The 22,923-nt window shown below is 48.2% G+C and overlaps 1 protein-coding gene across 1 annotated transcript in view; it reads right to left on the bottom strand.

The window, feature by feature from the left end:
* LOC111968881 (homeobox-containing protein 1) overlaps positions 1 to 22,923 on the bottom strand; it is a 35,223-nt gene that overhangs the window by 4,660 nt on the left and 7,640 nt on the right. The window contains 8 exon segments of the mRNA XM_023994809.2: positions 95 to 178; positions 733 to 749; positions 752 to 826; positions 2,179 to 2,274; positions 4,189 to 4,271; positions 4,451 to 4,607; positions 6,442 to 6,552; positions 6,819 to 6,904. Coding sequence (XP_023850577.2) covers positions 95 to 178; positions 733 to 749; positions 752 to 826; positions 2,179 to 2,274; positions 4,189 to 4,271; positions 4,451 to 4,607; positions 6,442 to 6,552; positions 6,819 to 6,904 — 709 coding nt within the window.

Below are 22,923 nucleotides of genomic sequence, written 5' to 3'. Positions count from 1 at the left end.
CTGTACCAAACATGGAGTACAGTATGAATATGTAAACCATAATACAATAGGAGTAACAGGATACAGGATACAACAGGATAACAGGATACAGTACCTGTGTGGGAGAGGACAGGTCTCGTCGACTGAGACTGAAAGGTCTGGTCACAGCTCTCTTCTCAAACAGAGGAACCTCACAGCCCTGTAGGTAAACAAAGAGGCTGAGACTGAAAGGTCTAGTCACAGCTCTCTTCTCAAAACAGAGGAACCTCACAGCCCTGTAGGTAAACAAAAGGCTGAGACTGAAAGGTCTAGTCACAGCTCTCTTCTCAAAACAGAGGAACCTCACAGCCCTGGTAAGACAAAGAGGCTGAGACTGAAAGGTCTAGTCACAGTCTCTTCTTCAAACAGAGGAACCTCACAGCCCTATTAGGTAAACAAAGAGGCTGAGACTGAAAGGTCTAGTCACAGCTCTCTTCTCAAACAGAGGAACCTCACAGCCCTGTAGGTAAACAAAGAGGCTGAGACTGAAAGGTCTAGTCACAGCTCTCTTCTCAAACAGAGGAACCTCACAGCCCTGTAGGTAAACAAAGAGGCAAGGTGTTTAAACCACGCCCTTGGCTACAACATACAACACAAACTGGGAAGAAACATTTCACTTTCTCAGGGGTGATCCATCATGTTATCATAGACCACCTGTCAGATACAACAAAGTGCATGGGTTCTGGACCACTCCACTTTCTTACGGGTGGTTACCTGGTCAGAGAAGTCATCCCGTCGATTTCATCGCTGTTGGAGTGTCCTCCAGGGCTCTGGACTTCGATCCCATGGCTCTCAAGGATTGCTGCTTCTTCGGAAAAAAACAGACCTGATCATAACATATCTGATGTCTACCACACACACAGACTCTCTACCACACACACAGAACACACACTGACACACAGACTCTCTACCACACACACACACACACAGACTCTCTACACACACCACACACACACAGACTCTCTCTCGCACACTGACAGACAGACTCTCTACCAACACAGACTCTCACACACACACTGACATACAGACTCTCTCTCGCACACAGACATACAGACTCTCTCTCTGCACACAGACACACAGACTCTCTCTCGCACACAGACACACAGACTCTCTCTCGCACACACACAGACTCCTTCGCACACACAGACTCTCTCTCGCACACACACAGACTCTCTCTCGCACACACAACAGACTCTCTCTCGCACACACACAGACTCTCTCTCACACACACACACACACAGACTCTCTCACCACACACACACACACAGACTCTCTCTCACACCACACACACAAGACTCTCTCTCTCAACACAACACACACACAGACTCTCTCACACACACACACACACAGACTCTCTCACACCACACACACACACAACTCTCTCCACACACACACACACTCTCTCACACACACACCACAGACTCTCTCACACCACACACAGACTTCTCTCACAACACACAGACTCTCTCTCACACACACACAGACTCTCTCTCACACTCACACAGCTCTCATCTCACACACACACACAGACTCTCTCTCACACACACACAGACTCTCTCTCAACACACAGACTCTCTCTCACACACACAAGACTCTCTCTCTCACACACACACAGACTCTCTCTCAACACACACAGACTCCTCTCTCACACACACACAGACTCTCTCTCACACACACAGACTCTCTCTCACACACACACAGACTCTCTCTCACACACACACAGACTCTCTCTCACACACACCACAGACTCTCTCTCACACACACACAGACTCTCTCTCACACACACAACTCTCTCCACACACACAGACTCTCTCCACACACACACAGACTCTCTCTCACACACACACAGACTCTCTTCACACACACACACACACACACACACAGACTCTCTCACACACACCACATACAGACTTCTCTCACACACAACACACATACAGACTCTCTCACAACACAACACACACAAAGACTCTCTCACAACACAACACACACAACACAGACTCTCCTCCACACACACACACACAACACACAGACTCTCTCACACACACACAACGACTCTCTCACACACACCACACCACACACATACAACAGACTCCTCACACACACACACACATACAGACTCTCTCACACACACACACACACCGAGGGGGTCGTAAACGCTACCTATGTTGGCACGTCTCTTGATCTCTTTGCGGCGGTTGGCGAACCAGTTGTAGACCTTCAGAGACGTGACCTTCTCCAGATCAGACAGCTTCTTCCCTGCACTCACAAACACACGCACACATTCTCAGTGTTACAAGTGTACTTACTCAATATACAGTGCCTTCAGAAAGTATTCACACCCCTTGACTTTATACACTTTGTTATGTTACAGCCTGAATGTTGTGTCTACACACAATACCTCAATGTCAAAGTGGATTTATGTTTTTAGAAATGTTTACAAATGAACAAAAAATGTAAAGCTGAAATGTCTAAAGTCAGTAAGTATTTTGAGAGTCAACCCTTTCGTAATGGCAAGCCTAAATAAGTTCAGGAGTAAAAATGTGCTTAACAAGTCACATATACTGAACAAAAATATAAACACAAATTGCAACGATTTTACTGAGTTACAGTTCATAAGAAAGTAAGTCAATAGAAATAAATGTGTTAGGCCCTAACCTATGGATGTCACATGACTGGGCAGCCATGGGTGGGCAAAGCTTATGGTAGAGAAATTAACTTGCAATTATCTGCAGTCAGCATGCCAATTGCACACTCCCTCAAAACATCTGTGGCATTGTGTTGTGTGACAAAACTGCACATTTTAGTGACCTTTTATTGTCCCCAGTACAAGGTGCACCTGTGTAATGATCATGCTGTTTAATATGCCACACCTGTCAGGTGGATGAATTATGTCGGCAAAGGAGAAATGCTCACTCACAGGGATGTAAACAAATTTGCGTCCCACATTTTTGTGCGTATGGAAAAATGGGATCTGTAATTTCAGCTTGTTTATATTTTTGTTCAGTATACTTCAGATGAGTAGGCAACACTAACCAATAAGCCATCCATCCTCAACAGCTCCCTCCTGTAGGCCAACACTTTTGTTCTGCAGAATGAACGAGTCGTGCGTTCCAACTGGCCACCACCATTCAGCAGCCGTTTTGGTGAATCACATAACCCATCTCCTGCACATTAAGAGTGGAAGTCTTTTCTGTTCACATAGTTGAACTCGTTTTTGGATGGCGCTTTTATGGCGATGTGGGTGCCGTCAATTGCTCTGTTCGTATTCGGGAAGACCATTGATGGCAAAGAAACCCCTCTTGACTTCAATCTGTTGTGTGATGGTGTATGGTACAGTTCGTTTTGCTGATGATTGACTCAAACATTGGCTCATCGAGGGCTGTGAGATTCCGTTCTGCAAGCTGCCGCTGACATGTTCGCTTTTGTCTCTAAAAATGCTCTCTACCAAATGCAGCTTGTGCCAAATCTTAAAACAGAGCAAGATCTCCGTATTTAATCATTTCACACATGCCTTGAATTTAACACATTACTGTAGACCTATTTTATATGGATTATAAATGGTAACGAATGCACTGATGTGGTCAAATTATACAGCATATATCCTGTCAAAATATGTTACATGAATTCACAATGAAATCGAAAATGATTTAATTATTACTCTCACAATTTCAACATATATTTTCCCCATTCTGCGCTTGACAAGCCGTTTCCTTTTTTCACCACTTGGTAATGTGCGTACTCATGGTCATGGCTGTGCGTACTCATGGTCATGGCTGTGCGTACATTTACGCACACTCTCAAGCAAACAATCATATTGATAAATCTCACACTTTTTGTGGAAATGATCCCAAGGTTTAAGCTCAGATTTGTGCCTACGCACGATTGATAAATGAGGCCCCTGAAAGACTCAGCTGTGATCGCTGCCAAAGGTGATTCTAACATGCATTGACTCACGGGATTGAATACTTATCTAATCATGGTAGTGTTATATTTTCCATGAATAAAAAATTGCATTAATTTGGTATTTTGTGTAGATAGTTGACACAAAATTACAATTAAATCCATTTTAATCCTACTTTGTAAAAAAATATTGGGGGAAAAAGTAAAGGAGTTTGAATACTTTCTGAAGCCACTGTCCTTTCTCTAGACTTTCCTCCTGCTGGTTCTCACCTGGCTTCTGGATGACAGCGTTGCAGGCGTTAGCGATCTCCTCTCTTTTAGCTTCATCGGGGTACTGGTTCTCATTGAAGTAACTGGAAGAGAAAACACAAATAACCACAATACTATTTACTAGGCAATATTCACTTTGTTCCAAATGTAACGGAAGCTCTTTTCCCCACGAACACCCCTTATCTAGCACAACAACACGTCCCATCTGCCTCCCTTTCAACCTTTCCCTCCTCCTCATCACCACTCCCTCTCTCCTCCTCACCTCTCCATCACAGACAGACATTCTTTCCTCCAGGTAAAGCGACTGCCTCTGCGCAGACGGAAGCTCCCGGGGGTGGAGCTTATAGGAGGCGGAGTCTGCCGCAACTCCAACACGTCCTCCAGAGCCATGGGGGCGGGTCGCATCATCAGAGTTGCACCTGGAGACACAACCATGATGTAACCATGGAAATACAACCATGATGTAACTAGCCATGGGTGTATTTAGTGAGGTGAAACGTTCAGAATGTTTGAAATCTATTTGGAAAATGCTGTGATTTTCATTGTTGATGAGTACATTTATGATGATTCAGCACCCTATTGTATAGAAGAACAATAACTTTAGAGTGTTATATTGGCTGTGTGGCGACTATAAAAGAAGAACCTGTGGACAGTAATTCACAGTGAACCCCCTCTGAAGCCTCATCAAATGTAGTGTGTGTGTGTCTGGACAGAAATATGGATTTGTTTACAGTATGTAGTGAGTGTTGGTGTTTCTGGCATAGCACCACAGAGCATTAACCTAATGAACAAGGAAAGCTGCTGGATGGCTGTGACACACACACAGCCAGGGAAAGGTGGGTTAGGAATGTGATTGTTTACATATAAATATGTAACTGATGTGACGATCTATGGATGTTCTTGCTTGTGCTTGACTAGAACCTACATGTATTACTTCCTGACTGCAAATCTATGCATGTTTTTTTTTTTTAATTGTAACTAAAATAATAAACTACAATAATATGTTATCCATCTAGATCGATAGTCAACACAGATCAGCAGGTTTTAAAATCGGGGCCTCGAGTTCCACACCACTGCTGTTTCTTCCCCTCTAATCAGGGACCAATAAAGACCTTTAAGTGGACTATTGGGCCAATCAGTGGCATGGATCAAGCAATCAATTAATGACTAGGGAGAAAGAAGAAAACCCTGCAGTACAGCAGGGCTGGAAGCCCGGATGTAAATACATCTGCTGTATGTAGCACTGTACACACTTACACTAATTGTCTATAGGTGCTGTGACATACACAGTTCACCAGGGCGCGCCACTACACCCTCCCCTCAACACAGACACAGAGGCCGGTGTGATTTCACAAGTTTGCTTTTTATTAAAAATCTGTTTTTCACCATGGTCATATACAGTCAGACACCAGTACTCTTTAAGGTCTAGCTATAGTCATCATAATAACGTATTCAATGAGGTTTATACAGCGCTTAAAACACTTTACATTTCTACTCAATTGTAGTAGCAACATCATAGCTATACAACTACAAATACTGCTACTCAAACACCTGCCACTAATGAGCATTTGAATATTTGTGGCTGTGATAGCTTATTGGCTGCTGCACCCAGAGGGTGGGACACAGGAAATGGGAAGTGACACATTTGGACACAGGATGGAGTCAGACACACAATGGGGTTGTGGGGGCAGAAACAGGTTGTAGGGGAGTTGGAAAGGTGCTGTAAAAGGATTTGGGGCGGGACAAATACTGACTGGAACAGTTTGGGGAAGGACTTTAATACTGCATGGGGCATGTCTGAGGAGAAACTATGTCCATTGAAACAGAGGGGGCGCAAGAGGGCATATGGGTAGTGTAGTCACATGTAGTGACTACAAACAAAGACAGATTTGGCATTAGTGCCCCCTAGAAAAGTGCATTACATTGGGCAAAAGTAACAGTTTTTACTATTTACTAGGGATACATAGCGAGGATTTGGAAGGGCCATCATTACTTTCCAGCCCTAGAATGTCAAGAAATAGTCAATGGACTCACCCACCAGTTGTCATCGTATAACCCCTTCTGCCCTCTCTAGTTTGTGCAGAATCAGAGAGAGTGTCTAATAGTGGATGGAACGGGTGGAACAACTGAAGAGGGACTGGACAGACGGGAGGAGGCTGGAGGTGGGAGGGCTGAGGAGGGGGTCTGCCAACGGGTGGAGGACGTGGAAGTGGTGGTGGGACTGGGCATGCGGGTGGTGGTGGTGGGCATTACCAGGGGTGGTCTTCTCCAGCTGGTACCAGCGGTAGAAGGCCCTCTTCTTCTGTTCGCTAAGGTCCGAGCCCTGCTGCAGCAGCCAGTGGGAGATACGACTCTGACTGATACCTGGAGGGAGGCGGGGAGGGGGGACAGAAAGAGACAGAGAGAGAAAAATATGGGAGAGGGAAAGGGAGAAAGAGCACAGAAAGCAAGATTTATTAACTAGCCAATGCATATACAGTGGATGAAGTACTTGCTATGTGTCATTCAAGCCACACTAACACTCCTAGAAATCATGATGATGACTCTGTTTTAAGTGTACACCAAAGTGAGCACAGTTCCACTCCAACATAGTGTAGTGTGCTGTATTAGCCACTAGGAAGCATACTGACCTGTGACCTGAGCCACCACAGCCTGAGAGATGCGCCTGTTCCCCAGGAATGCCTTGATCTCCTCCTTGATTATGGCACTGTCCCTTCTGGAGGGAGAGAGATAAAGAGTGAGAGAGCAAGCGAGCGAGAGAAAGCGAGAGTGAAAGAGAGCGAGAGAAAGAGAGAAAGAGAGCGAGAAAAAATAGAAAAGAGAACATTGTTCTCTTTACTTGGAAGATAGAGAGAGGATGGTGTAAGGAAAAGAGAGAGAGGTGACTGTGGAAAGATGGAGAGGAAATGAGAAAATGAAGATAAGCCATGAAGAGCGGGAGACCGGAAAGTACAATTGAGTTGGATAGGAAGGAAAGAAAGACTGAATCAAAAACAGGAAATATGAGGGGCTGAGAGAAAGCAAGGAGAAGAGGGGTAAGTGCAGAGAAAATGTGTGTATGCCAAGGTTATTCGTTGTCATTTTGTTTTAATATACTCCTTCAAGACTGTTGGAAAAGCATTCCTCATGAAGCTGGTTGAGCAAATGCCAAGATTGACAGCTTTGAACAAAGGCTACTTTGAAGAATCTAATATATATTTTTGTTTTTTGGTTACACCATGATGTCATATGTGCCATTCCATAGTTGATGTCTTCACTATTATTCTAAAATGTAGAAAATAGTAAAAATAAAGAAAAACCCTTGAATGAGTAGTAAACTTTTGACTGGTACTGTATATATAATTATTTAGTTATTATTAGTTTGTCAGTTAAGACTTTAGACTTTTCAGATTTACTATTTTTATTTATACTGAACAAAAATATAAACGTAACATGTAAAGTGTTGGTCGAATGTTTCATGACCTGAAATAAAAGATCCTGTAATTTTCCACACACACAAAAAGCGTCTCTCTCAAATTTTGTGCACTAATTTGTTTACATCCCTGTGAGTGAGCATTTCTCCTTTGCCAACATAATTCATCCACCTGACAGGTGTGGCATATCAAGAAGCTGATTAAACAGCATGACCATTACACAGGTGCACCTTGTGCTGGGGAATGTAAAATGCCACTAAAATGTGCAGTTGTGTCACACAACACAATGCCACCGATGTCTCAAGTTGAGGGAGCGTGCAATTGGCATGCTGACTGCAGGAATGGTCACCACAGCTGTTGCCAGAGAATGTAATGTTAATTTCTCTACCATAAGCCGCCTCAAATTTGTGAGAGTATGTCCAACCGGTCTCACAACCACGCCAGCCCAGCACCTCCACATCCGGCTTCTTCACATGTGGGATCGTCTGAGACCAGCCACCTGAACAGCTGATGAAACTGTGGGTTTGCACAACCAAATAATTTCTGCACAAACTGTCAGAAAGCGTCTCAGGGAAGCTAATCTGTGTGCTCGTCGTCCTCACCAGGGCCTTGACCTGACAGCAGTTTGGGGTCGTAACCGACTTCAGTAGGCAAATGCTCACCTTCGATGGCCACTGGCAGCATGTATGGTGTCGAGTGGGCGAGCGGTTTGCTAATGTCAACGTTGTAAACAGAGTGCCCCATGGTGGCGGTGGTGTTATGGTATGGGCAGGCATAAGCTACGGACAACGAACACAATTGCATTTTAAATGAATGGCAATTTGAATGCAACGAGATACTGTGACGAGATCCTGAGGCCCATTGTCGTGCCTTTCATCCACCGCCATCACCTCATGTTTCAGCATGATAATGCACAGCCCCACGATCTTCCATGGCCTGCATACTCACCAGACATTTCACCCATTCAGCATGTGTGGGATCAGGGCCTAACACCCACCACCTGCGGCTAGATTTTGGGATTGGCGGTAAGATGTCTATTTCACTAGCCACGCAAGAATTTCACTCGCATTTAGGAATAAAAAAATGGTCAAGTATTATCATATTTATAGTAAAATAAATGCTGCAGTAGCTGTTTTCTAAGTAATTCTGCCATTTTGTTTCATAGCTGGTAAAATATTCCCACAAAGTCAAAGAACTACGAATCCTATATAGCCTATCCCAACTCGCACTGCAACACTGCCTGCCTGGGGGCTGTGTGCACGTGAAGAGCTGCGCACAGGCATAAAAGTTGGTCTAATATACTTGGGTTTCTTGGCTATTTACATTGTTTTGTTCACAAGCTAGGTTGTTTTCGATGATTGAATTTCAACTGCTAGGGAAGAGAAGATAACGCCTCTACTAGTCAGACTAACATGCTGACCACACCAGTCGCGTGCGCTGCAAAATACATTTGCACATACATGTTATTCAATCATTGCGCGCGCCAACAAACGTCTGCGTTGCCAGGCGCTAAAATAGAAGTTGATTCTATTGTGGCACAGAACACGCTGCAAGTCCTGCCTCTCCCCATCTCCTCATTGGCTTTTAGAAGCATATACCCACATGCCAGCTCCTCATTGGTTATACCCACATGGGTGATTGAAAGATGAAGAGTTCGATTATGGTAATACACCTTATTATGAAAGTTGCCAATCGCCATATAAAGTCCAAAGAAGAGAAAGCCTGGAAGGAGTAGAGATGACTAGAAACGATTCGGTTGACCGTTTGTGTGGATTAATTGTCAGAGTAGAGGACCTTGTGCATTTCAGGTTAAATAACAACTCAATGTGTATATACCAGGACAAATTAGCTAGCAACAGCAAGCTAGCTAGCTAAATAGGATAAATTAGATAGCAACTGCAAGCTAGCTAAATTGCCATAAACGTTTAATGCTATTCGACCTGTCCCCAAATGAATATAATTGGTTCAGAGATTGTTTTGATATTTCAACCAGCATGTCCTGATCACATTTGGTGTGGGGGGACAAAATACAATTGAACAGGATGGCGGACGCACGTGCACAAACATGACAGGAGTCGCGTTACCACGGTAACATCCCACCCTTAAAGGGGCAGGTGAATATTTTAGTCTCATCTGTGATATTTTGTTTAAAAGACTAAGGTCACAAAAAAAATATTAAACAATATACCACATTACTTCTTACGAGTAATATATTTCTTTTTTTAGAAACATTACAAAGCATGCTAATCAATTTGTGTGTTTTGTTAGTGTAATTTTAACAGAAAAAATAATGGTTAGCAGCAAAAATATTTGAGTGGCTGGTAGATTTTTCAATCTACCTGCCACAGTAGCTGGTGGACCAAAAAGTTAATTTTAGGCCCTGTTTGGGATGTTCTGGATCTACGTGTATGACAGTGTTCCAGTTCCCGCCAATATCCTGCAACTTCGCACAGCCATTGAAGAGGAGTGGGACAACAGTCCACAGGCCACAATCAACAGCCTGATCAACTCTATGCGAAGGAAATGTGTCACGCTGCATGAGGCAAATTATGTTCACCCCAGATACTGACTGGTTTTCTGATACACGCCCCTACCTTTTTATTTTTAAGGTATCTGTGACCAACAGATTCATATCTCTATTCCCAGTCATGTGACATCCATAGATTAGGACCTAATGAATTAATTTAAATTGACTGATTTCATTACAGTATATGAACTGTAACTCTGTAAAATCTTAGAATTTTTTTCAGTATAGTTTCAGTCCCATAAACACATTTCTATTTCCTGTTTATATGATTTAGTGTCAGTGTCAGTGTCAGTTTCAGTGTTAGTTTCAGTGTTAGTTTCAGTGTTAGTTTCAGTGTTAGTTTCAGTGTTAGTTTCAGTGTTAGTTTCAGTGTTAGTGTTAGGGACAGACAGCAGCCTGGGAGTCGAGGTGTTGTAGGCATATGGTGTGTTTTTTGTGATGTCACTTCTTGCCACTGGGGGGCACTAATACATAGAGTGATGGGCCAGGACCATAGACATAACATCTCTGTATCTGTGTCATGATGGTGTTTGTGAGAGCATGGGCAGCGCCATTGAGGCCTTCTCCATCTGAAAGTCTAATTTTCTTGTTCACAAGTAAAATTCATTGGCTGATCCCTCCTGATGACCCGGCTGTCACGACTCCAACCCGGTCATCAGGAGGGATCAGCCAATGAAGCCCGAGTTGACTAAATAAAAATGGTGTAAGTCCTCAATGGCACAGCCATTGCTAACATCGGCTTTTGGCCAATAGAGGACTCCACACAACTCCATGGCCAGGACATAGGTTTGGTTAGGTTTAAATTATAAATCAATCCTAACGTGACTTGGATTTAAAGGTTAGACTGGTGCAAGAAATATGGTGGAAGGAATCTCTTGCCCTTGTTAACACCAATCCAATGTTGTTGTTTTTTTACTTTAGTAGATGTAAGAATCATCATGTATCTTTACCTGACGGAAAGAAAAATCAACTAATGAAGTCATGTCACATTTGACATGTTTAATATTACAGAAACATAACATGTATCACTAACTAACCCCTTCCAACAGGATTAATAAAAACACCTGGAACAGCAGCAAAAACATACGCAATACAACACTTCTTTACAAATCTATCAGTTCACAGCCAGACAGCTTGTGTGTGTTTCTGTTCAACCAAACAATATTCTGGTTCACCTACTAGAAGATTGCATTCCAAAGAGGTGGTCGTTCGGTTTCTCAAGCCTGATGGCAGTTGTCCACAGACAGAGAATATTCTCTCCACGAACACTTGGGATGCAGAGGCAGATACCAGATCCAGTGCAACAGGGCACAGCTTTCAATAACCAGCCATCCTTGCCTGCCAGAACTAGAGAGGTGAGTCTAAACATGCCCCCCACCCCAAACCTTTTCCAGGTATTTCGACACTTAATGCTCTGCCAGTCTGACCCTCCAGCTGGACAGTGACTCAGACACAATCTTCAATGAGAGGAAGCTATACTTCTGAAGCACTGTGGTTGAGATACTTGCTAGATTCATCGTGTTGGCATCTTCCTGGGGTCCTGCCGCTCCACGGCTGTACCCTCTAATTTTCTGAAGTACAAAATACTCTGCTTGCCTCATTAGTGACTTCATCTCTGTTGAGCGAAGTGCCAGGGACACACTTGGGTCCATCATGCAAGCTGCGCCAGGGGTTGGATAGAAGTTGGCTACCAGAGGAGTCAGTATGCATGTGAAGTGTTCACACAATGACTTCAGGAGGACCTGTGCCAACTGTTTTGCAACAGTAGTTGACTGCAAGTGTGCCTCAAGGTTGAGAAGGCACAGAACCAAATCAGACAGCGACTGGATGTCAGTTTGGATTTGCGAAAGGCTCCAGCAACTTCACAATCTGTTCTAGCTTGGCCCAGTCACGCTCCGTGCTCGCCCTCAGATTTCTTCCCTGTTAGCTGGTGATTGCTAGTGATACACAAGCTAGGTCTATTTGAAACGTTGGCATCTACTGGCAGCATAAACCCATCAGATTCAGAAGCTCAAACCCCATCCAGAAACAAAACTTTAGAAGAAAAGCACTATAACTAAACATGGTTATGGGTGATTGTCAGAGTGAATGCGACAAAAGACAGAGTCAACGGTGTTACAACTACCCTCAAGCCGTGTTACACTACCTCAACGGTGTACACTAGCTAACGTGTACAACTCCTTCACGTCCCACCACGTGTTACACTACCGTGCAACTGTTACATACGTCAACGTTGTTTACAACTACGCTCAACATGTTAGCGAACTCACTCAATCGTGTTACACTACCTCAACGTGTTACACTAGCCCTCAATGGTCAGTACGTAATGACACACTACCTCAACATGTTACACTACGTTCACGTTACAAACTAACTGTTTAGTACTAGACTGTACAGCGTAAACATGTACCCTACCGTCAACGTGTCTTCAATAAGAATCCTCGATTTTTTGTTTCGGGTTTTTGACAGGTTTTTCTTAGTAAACTAGACCTGAGCACGACGAGTTTAAGTAAATGCATAGGTGACACCTGTCTTAAATATAGGCACCATACCTTTAGTCAACAGACGCGCACACCACACACACACACGCCCTGTCCGTCAACACTTTTTCGCTGCTCTTTTGTATTGTGTGTTGTTCGCAGTGATACAGTGCACTATTGATTTAGATGGAGTGAAATGAAAGGGGAAGGAGAAAAAAATGGCAATGGACATTTCTGGCAGCTTCAGCGGTAGCCTCTGATTCTCCACATTTTCCCATGAAAGAGGAATCAATATAACATGTATTGAGAAGGCAGTGGTATCGGCAGACAGAAGAAAAGACTGTGTGTGTGGGTTCCAGTGTGTTTCACAGACCCGTCAAATCTATGGGAATTGCTCTTCCCCTCGCTCTCACCCCCTCGCTCTCGCTCTCACCCCCTCGGCTCGTCGTCTCCCCCCCTCGCTATCGCTCCCCCCCTAACTGCTGCTCGCTCTCCGCCCTTCGCTCACTCGCTCTCCCCTCGCTCTGCTCTCCCCCCTGCAGCTCTCACTTCTCGCCCCTTCGCTCCCTCGGTCCGCCCCTCGCTCTCGCCCGCTCGCTCTCGCCCGTCGCTGGCGTCTGCCCTCGCTCTCAGCCCGCTCTCGCCCCTCGCCTCCCCTCGCTCATCGCCCCGCGGTTCGCCTGCCCGTCTTCGCGCGTCGGCTCTCGCTCTCGTCGCCCCCTTCGTCTCGCTCGCTTCTGCCCCCTCTGCTCTCGCATCTCCGCTCTCGCCCCCTCGCTCTCTGTCAGCTCTCTGCCTCCTCGCTCTCGCTTGCCGTTACCTCGCCTCGTGCTCGTCGCTCTCGCGTCTCCCCGTCTGCTTCAGCGCACCGGCTCACTCTCGCTCTCGCGCCGGCTCTCGCTCTATCCCGCTTCTGTGCCCTCTCGTCTCTCGACGCTCGTCGCTCTCGGCTCAGCTCTCGACCTCAACTCGCTCTTCCTCTGCTCAGTCGCCTCTCCGCTCTCGACCGTTCGTCTACGCTCTCGGACTCTCCGCTCTCGAGACGCTTCCGCTCTCGACCTCTGCTCGCTCCGTCTCGACCTCTCGCTCTCGCGCTCTCCCGCTCTCGCTGCCTCCCGCCTCGCTCCCCGCTCTCGCTCTCGCCCTCCTCGCTCTCCCTCTCTCCCGCTCCGTCTCCACCTCTCGCCTCGCCCCTCCGCTCTCGCCCCCTCCCTCTCGCTCTCGCCCCCTCTGCTCCGTCCCGCCCCTCTGGCCATACCACCGCTCTCCGCCCCTCGCTCTCCCCCCTCGCTCTCGAGCTCTCCCATCGCGCCTCGTCTCCTCGTGTCGCTCTCACCCCTCTCGCCCTTCGCTCTCTGCCCCTCTCGCTCTCCCCCCCTCGCCGTGGGCTCGTCTCTCCCTTCGCTCTCTACCCTCGCCGCCTCGCTCGCTCTCCCCTTGCTCTCGCTCTCCCCCCCCTCCCACTCAGCTCTCTTCCGCTGCCCTGGCTCTCACCCGCTCTCCCACCCCTCGCTCTCGCTCTCCCCCGCCCAACTCCGCACGCTCCTCGCGTCTGCGCCCTCTTCGCTCTTCGCTCTCGCCCCCTCGCTCCGCCCTCGTCCCCCTGCGCTCTCGCCCCTCGCTCTCGCTCTCTCGCTCGTCCTCGCTCTCCCTCGCTCTCGGCCGCCATCGCGCTCTCGCTCTGTCGACCGTCTCGCTCTTCGATCTCGTCGCGTCCATCTGCGCCCCTCTCGTCGCCGCTTCTGCTCTCCCGCTCGGTCGCTGCTCTCACCGTCTCGCTCTCGCTCTCTCCCCCTCGCTCTCCCGCTGCTCCGGCTCTCGCACCTCGTCGCTCTCGGCTCTCCGCCCTCGCTCTCGCTCTCACCCCCTCCAGCGGCCTCGCGGTCTCCCTGTGTCGTCCACCCCCTCGCTCTGCGTCTCGCCCCTGCGCGTCTCGCTCTCTGCCCCTCGCCCTCAGCTCTCGCGCTTCAAGCTCGTCTCCCCCCGTAGCCCTCGTCTCCCTCTGCCTCTTGCCTCGCTCGTCGCCCCCTCTCTTCGTCTCTCCCCCCCTCGCTTCGCTTCGCTCCCCCCCCTTGCTCTCGTCTCGCTTGCTGCTCCCGCATCTCCGCCCTCGCTCTCCCCGCCTCGCTCCCCCCCTCTCGCTCTCGCCTCTGGCTCTCGCACCCCCTCTTCGGCTTTCTCGTATCCGCTCGGCCATCCTCTACCTCGCGCGCTGCGGTCGCTATCTCCCACTCGGGCCCCCGCGGACAACGATGCGGAACAGAGGATAGAGCGAGGGGAGAGGGGGGAGAGGGGGTAAGAGCAGAGCGTGAGGGGGGGAGAGGCGTGAGGGGGGGGAGCCGGCGAGGAGAGCTCGAGCGCGGCTCTCCCGTCCGGCAGGGAGAGCGAGCGAGCGCGCGAGGCGGAGGAGCCGAGCGAGTGCGACGGCGCGAGGGCGCGCGGCCGCGAGAGCAGAGAGGAAGAGGCGAGAGGGGAGCGAGGCGGGAGAGCGAGGGGGAGAGCGCGAGGCAAGGGGGGGGAGAGCCCGAGAGCAAGCGGGGGGAGACGCGTAGAGGGGGGCCGCGACGGGGGGGAGAGCGAGCGTCAGTCGAGGTCGGGCGGACCGGAGGGGAGCCGGCGAGCGGGGGTCCGGAATCGTGTCTGTGCCACGGAGCGGGAGAGCGTCAGGTCGAGGGGGGGCAGAGGAGAGCGAGGAGGTCGGAGAGCGAGGGGGGAAGGCGGGGCGAGGGGGTGCGAGGCGTACCCGAGGAGGGGCCGAGAGGGAGCGAGAGGTGGCAAGCGAGAGGGCGACGAGCGGGGGAGAGCCGGAGCGGAGGTGGAGAGCGAGAGCGGGCAGAGCGAAGAGCGGGGATCGAGGGGGGGAGAGCGCGAGATCACGTAAGGCTCTCGGACGAGCGAGAGGTCGAGAGAGACGAGCCGGGTCGGCGTCGATCGAGCGAGGTTGGTCGGGCCCGAGGAGGAGAGCGGGAGGGAGGCGAGGGGCGAGAAGCGAGGGGGCTGCAGAGGGCCGAGCGGGGTCCCGAGAGATGCGAGGGTCGGCGCAGAGCGAAGGAGGCGAGAGGGGGGGCGAGATCGAGGGGGAGAGCGAGGGAGGGGGGGCAGACGAGGGGCGTGAATGAGCGAGGGCGAGGGGGGGATAAGAGAGCGAGGCGAGGGGGGAGAGGAGTAGCAAGGGCGCGGGTGAGAGCGCACGATGGCGAGGCGAGGGGCGGGGAGAGGGAGGTCGGCCCTCCCCCGCTCGCTCGCTCGCATTCAAGAGAGAGCGAGGGCGAGGGGGGGGAGTGGAGAGGGGACGAGCGGGGAGGGGGAGAGCGAGACGGGGGAGAGGGGGAGGGGGGAGAGCGAGAGCGCAGGCGGGTGCGGAGAGGGGAGGGGGGAGCGAGGTGGCGAGGGCGGAGGAGCGAGAGCGAGGGGGGAGAGGGAGGGAGGGGGGGAGAGGCGAGGGGGGAGAGCGAGAGGGGGAGCGAGAGGGGAGAGGGGAGGGGGAGAGTGAGAGCGGAGAGCGAGGGGGGGAGAGCGAGAGCGGAGAGCGAGGCGGAGGGGTCGAGAGCGAGAGGTCTGGAGGCGGGAGGGTCGAGATACGGATCCGAGCGTCTGCAGCATAGCGGGATCGGGCTCGAGAGCGGAGCGAGACGCGGCAGTACGCGAGAGGTCGGAGAGCGAGAGGTCGAGGCAGCGAGAGGTCGAGAGCGTGAGGGGTCGAGAGCGGGAGTAGCGAGGAGCGCGAGAGGCGAGCCCGCTGGAGCAGCGGACTCGTGGAGCTCGTGTGTAGTACGGTATAGCGGGAGAGCGAGCATGGAGATGGCATTCCTGGACGTAGAGAGCGGAAGAGCCCGCAGAATAGCGAGAGCGCGAGGGGCGAGAGAGCGAGACGTCTGATGAGTGTAGGTGTGACGAGTTGCTGGGTACTTGAGCGCAGGAGAGCAGGTATGCGTAGTGAGGTGGATGTGCGGGAGTGGCGGTTTGTGAGCTTCTGGAGGGACTGATGAGGTGGGGGCTGTTCTGCTGCCAGTGAGAGACGAGCGGAGGCGAGAGTATTCAAGCATAGAGGAGAGGCTGAGAGCTGTAGAGGGGGTATGCCGAAGATGACGCAATCGCGGGCGCCGATGAAGCAGGGAGAACATTGGAGGGCGGAGCGGGGAGCGTGACTCGGGGACGCAGCGTAGGAACGGCAAGGAGAGGTTGGGTGAGCAGCGAGTAGTCGACTGGGGGGCGGGGTTCGGCAAAGGTCCAAGGGCGGCTGAACGGGATCCAGAGGCGGGTCGCTGCTGATTTTGGGGTGATAGGATGTCGCGTTCTAACCTTGAGGGGGCAGACGCATGATGGGGCAGCTCGACTATGTGTGCAAAACAGGGTTGGCGGGAGGTCTACCTGAGAGGGTCAGGGGATTTGGTGTGAACAGCTAGTCGGAGGAACGGGGGGTGCAGATGGATGACGAGCGAGGGGGGTGAGACACTCTGAGGTGGGAGGGAGCAGGACAGAGCGATGTCTGGGGGGGGAGGCTATAGAAGACGCAGCGCGGGGCGGGAGGAGCGGTCGAGTGAGTGAAGAAGGTGGAGGAACGCGCAGAGTCGATGTGCGCCTGGGAACATGAGGAGGGTGGAGAGGTCATGCTATCAGTAAGATGAAAGTTCATTACTACGAATGTGAGAAGCTGGCCATAGCTGGGTTGGTATCATTATGTACCACTCTTGTGTCAGCGAAAACACCACTGCTGGTATGCAGCTTGGTTCCTTTCAATTGGCTTGCTCGGATTTGCGTGCCGCCTCTCCAGGACTCTTATCCCTCGTATTGTGAAGACTCGTTAACGTATTGATATCTTAGGCAATGTATTTTTAACTACTATGTGCTTTTCACGAAGTATGGACTAATCTCTCATTGAAGATTGTGTTGGCGGAGTCACATGTCACAAAGATGGAGAGAGATGGCAGCAACGTGGTGAGAGACGCATTAGTGTCGTAAGTCCTGGAAAGGTTTTGCGGAGATAGGGGTTTGTGTGGCCATTTTTTTTATTGTTCATCGTTCATTTCCATTTCTCTATGTTATTCCAGGCAGGCATACTGGAATCAATTAGGTGATCGTGTATCACTGGTGTGCAAGAGTTAGATGCCTGTAATTGCAACCTGGCAATCTGGTACTCATGCAAATGAGCATGCCAGAGATAGGTGGTGGTGATGAATAGTGATCAGGGTCGCTCTGTGTGTGTACGTGTAGCTGGCAGTCAGCGTTGTAGAAGACTGAACGAGCTACCTGCGTTGGCATGACATCTTTTCTAGTAGGGTGGAACAGGATGATGTTCGACTCTTGGAATTGGGACAACAGTAAATCACTACACAAGCTCGTCGTGCGCTCTATGGTGATAAGTTCTGACTAGAGAAACTCTTTGTAAAAGAAAGCTGCTTGCGTAACAAATTGAGCGATTCATGTATTAAGACATCGTTGAGCGTGTGCTAGATGTTTTCAGGGGTGTTTAGTGGTATAGACAATCCTGGTTGAGTTGGATAGTGTAGAGCTGTGTTGAGGTGTAGTGTAAGTCACGTGTGAGGTTAGTGTTAACATGTTGAGCGTGTGGTAACATTGTTGGAGGGTGAGTGTAACATTGTTGAGGTAGTGTATACAGTTGAGGTTAGTGTTACACGTTGAGGTAGTGTAAACGTTGAGTGTAGTGTAACACGTTGGGTGTGTAACCGTTGAGGTTTCGTGGTTAAACAGTGGAGGTTAGTGTACATAGTTGAGGTAGTGAATAACACGTTGACGGATAGTGTAACAGTTGAGGTAGTGTAATCACGTTATGATGGTAGCTAAGTAACATGTATAGTGTTGGGTTGTTTGGTTACATTGACATTGTTGCTGACCTATTGAGTGTGTGTCGATATATTATTACTAATCTCAGCCGTTCAGGCTACTAACGTACGCTCACACTCATGATGAGAGTCTTAATTGCTACTAACAGTCACTATAAAAGATGACTTCAGTCTCTGGGTATAATTGGTCGTTCTCAATCAGCTAGCGGCACTAGAGACTCACCCTTGTCCACTGCACATCGTCTCCCTGTTGAGGCTTCGCCACTCACCGCGGCTACAAGTGTCTAGGAAACCGTGGTGTGATGACACTTCCAGTCCAAGTCGTAGCGTTAGGTTGGATTTTATAATTTAAACCTAACAACACTCGTAGGCAATCCAGCCTCGATGCCAGGGCATGGCGAGTATAGTAGTCCGCAACGCGGTATGTCTCTCTGCTGTCCAACCATGATTGCCAGTCAGCAACCGGAGGAACGCGCAGACTAGCGCTTAGGCAAGTGGGGCTGTGGCCGATTGTTGAAAATATTACCGATATATGTGTTTGACTTTAGTAGGTTGAACGGCGGGGACCTCTAGGTGGCCTGATCCCATCCGTCCTTGATGTACACCTGGGTATGTGCAGCTAGCGTCAGTGAGATACGTCCGGTGGTGCGGCGGTCAGAGGAGGTGTATGATTGAGACAGCTGTAAGACTTGTATGTATCGTTTGTGAACTTAAGAGATTGGTTGTAGCATTGCGGCGTCTGTTGCCCAGACATGAAGAAGGGCCTGGCGATTTGAGTGAGCGCGCGTGCCTATCGAACTGCTTGCTCTGATCAACGAAGAATCGATCATGACCATGATACAGAGGACCTGAGTTTAGTGTGATGTACGAGTGGCGTTTGGCCACTGGCCAGTCTCATGGCTTGCTGATCATTATCTCCGCAGTTCCTGTCAGCGCTCGAGCAGGTCACTGCTCAATGGTGAAACGCAGTGCTCCAGCTGGTATCAAAGAAGTGACATCACAAAAAACACACCATATGCAGAGACTAAATACACTCTGGAGCGAGGCTAGAGCAGGAGACAGGGATGTTAGAGATGGCTGAGCTTGTAGCTGATCCTAAAGACTAAATGATTACGAATGAAACTAAACTGTGGAGACTACGGCATGGAGAAGAAGTCTAACACTAGAGTAGAGAATAGCATTAACAGCTGATGGATGGTTAGAGAACGGGAGATGGGGCTGGACTAGGTTACAGCTGACTAAATCTGTATATAGAACGACGAGAATCAGAAGAATGTGGTATATTATGGGATCTGAAAAAGCTACTGAAACATTACGAAAATTCTACAGATTTTCACAGAGTTACAGTTCATATACTGTAATTGAAATAGTGTCAATTTAAATTAATTCATTAGGTCCTAATCTATGGATGTCACATGACTGGGAATAGAGATATGAATCTGTTGGTCACAGATACCTTAAAAATAAAAAGGTAGGGGCGTGTATCAGAAAACAGTCAGTATCTGGGGTGAACATAATTTGCCTCATGCAGCGTGACACATTTCCTTCGCATAGAGTTGCCAGGCTGTTGATTGTGGCTGTGGACTGTTGTCCTCCTCTTCAATGGCTGTGCGAAGTTGCAGGATATTGGCGGGAACTGGAACATGTCATACACGTAGATCCAGAACATCCCAAACAGGGCCTAAATTAAACTTTTTGGTCCACCAGCTTACTGTGGCAGGTAGATTGAAAAATCTACCAGCCACTCAAATATTTTTGCTGCTAACCATTATTTTTTCTGTTAAAATTACACTAACAAAACACACAAATTGATTAGCATGCTTTGTAATGTTTCTAAAAAAAGAATATATTTACTCGTAAGAAGTAATGTGGTATATTGTTTAATATTTTTTTTGTGACCTTAGTCTTTTAAACAAAATATCCAGATGAGACTAAAATATTCACCTGCCCCTTTAAGGTTGGGATGTTACCGTGGTAAGCGACTCCTGTCATGTTTGTGCACGTGCGTCCGCCATCCTGTTCAATTGTATTTTGTCCCCCACACCAAATGTGATCAGGACATGCTGGTTGAAATATCAAAACAATCTCTGAACCAATTATATTCATTTGGGGACAGGTCGAATAGCATTAAACGTTTATGGCAATTTAGCTAGCTTGCAGTTGCTATCTAATTTATCCTATTTAGCTAGCTAGCTTGCTGTTGCTAGCTAATTTGTCCTGGTATATACACATTGAGTTGTTATTTAACCTGAAATGCACCAAGGTCCTCTACTCTGACAATTATCCACACAAACGGTCAACCGAATCGTTTCTAGTCATTCTACTCCTTCCAGGCTTTCTCTTCTTTGGACTTTATATGGCGATTGGCAACTTTCATAATAAGGTGTATTACCATAATCGAACTCTTCATCTTTCAATCACCCATGTGGGTATAACCAATGAGGAGCTGGCATGTGGGTATATTGCTTCTAAAAGCCAATGAGGAGATGGGGAGAGGCAGGACTTGCAGCGTGTTCTGTGCCACAATAGAATCAACTTTCTATTTTAGCGCCTGGCAACGCAGACGTTTGTTGGGCGCGCAATGATTGAATAACATGTTTGTGCAAATGTATTTTGCAGCGCACGCGACTGGTGTGGTCAGCATGTTAGTCTGACTAGTAGAGGCGTTATCTTCTCTTCCCTAGCAGTTGAAATTCAATCATCGAAAACAACCTAGCTTGTGAACAAACAATGTAAATAGCCAAGAAACCCAGAGTATATTAGACCACCTTTTATGCCTGTGCGCAGCTCTTCACGTGCACACAGCCCCAGGCAGGCAGTGTTGCAGTGCGAGTTGGGATAGGCTATATAGGATTCGTAGTTCTTTGACTTTGTGGGAATATTTTACCAGCTATGAAACAAAATGGCAGAATTACTTAGAAAACAGCTACTGCAGCATTTATTTTACTATAAATATGATAATACTTGACCATTTTTTTTATTCCTAAATGCGAGTGAAATTCTTGCGTGGCTAGTGAAATAGACATCTTACCGCAATCCCAAAATCTAGCGGCAGGTGGTGGTGTTAGGCCCTGATCCCACACATGCTGAATGGGTGAAATGTCTGGTGAGTATGCAGGCCATGGAAGATCGTGGGGCTGTGCTATTATCTGCTGAAACATGAGGTGATGGCGGTGGATGAAAGCACGACAATGGGCCTCAGGATCTCGTCACATGTATCTCGTTGCATTACAAATTGCCATTCATTTAAAATGCAATTGTGTTCGTTGTCCGTAGCTTATGCCTGCCCATACCTAACACCACGCCACCATGGGCACTCTGTTTACAACGTTGACATTAGCAACCGCTCGCCCACTCGACACCATACATGCTGCCAGTGGCCATCGAAGGTGAGCATTTGCCTACTGAAGTCGGTTACGACCCAAACTGCTGTCAGGTCAAGGCCTGGTGAGGACGACGAGCACACAGATTAGCTTCCCTGAGACGCTTTCTTGACAGTTTGTGCAGAATTATTTTGGTTGTGCAAACCAGTTTCATCAGCTGTTCAGGGTGGCTGGTCTCAGACGTCCCACATGTGAAGAAGCCGGATGTGGAGGTGCTGGGCTGGCGTGGTTGTGAAGACGGTTGGACATACTCTCACAAATTTGAGGCGGCTTATGGTAGAGAAATTAACATTACATTCTCTGGCAACAGCTGTGGTGACCATTCCTGCAGTCAGCATGCCAATTGCACGCTCCCTCAACTTGAGACATGGTGGCATTGTGTTGTGTGACACAACTGCACATTTTAGTGGCATTTTACATTCCCAGCACAAGGTGCACCTGTGTAATGGTCATGCTGTTTAAATCAGCTTCTTGATATGCCACACCTGTCAGGTGGTGAATTATTGTTGGCAAAGGAGAAATGCTCACTCACAGGGATGTAACAAATTAGTGCACAAAATTTGAGAGAGACGCTTTTTGTGTGTGTGGAAAATTACAGAATCTTTTATTTCAGGTCATGAAACATTCGACAACACTTTACATGTTACGTTTATATTTTTGTTCAGTATAATAAAAATAGTAAATCTGAAAAGTCTAAAGTCTTAACTGACAAACTAATAATAACTAAATAATTATATATACAGTACCAGTCAAAAGTTTCATAATTCAAGGGTTTTCTTTATTTTTACTATTTTTACATTTTAGAATAATAGTGAAGACATCAACTATGGAATGGCACATATGAATCATGGTGTAACAAAAAACAAAAATATATATTAGATTCTTCAAAGTAGCTTTTGTTCAAAGCTGTCAATCTTGGCATTTGCTCAACCAGCTTCATGAGGAATCTTTTCCAACAGTCTTGAAGGAGTTAATATAAACAAAATGACAACGAATAACCTTGGCATACATCACATTTTCTGCACTCTACCCTCTTCTCCTTGCTTCTCTCTCAGCCCCTCATATTTCTGTTTTTGTTTCAGTCTTTTTTTCCTTCCTATCCAACTCAATTGTACTTTCCGGTCTCCC

Source organism: Salvelinus sp. IW2-2015, linkage group LG9 (genome assembly GCF_002910315.2).
Source record: "Salvelinus sp. IW2-2015 linkage group LG9, ASM291031v2, whole genome shotgun sequence".
Classification (NCBI taxonomy): Eukaryota; Metazoa; Chordata; class Actinopteri; order Salmoniformes; family Salmonidae; genus Salvelinus; species Salvelinus sp. IW2-2015.
Note: the sequence above shows the minus strand (reverse complement) of the source record. Positions and strands in the feature narration are given on the sequence as shown.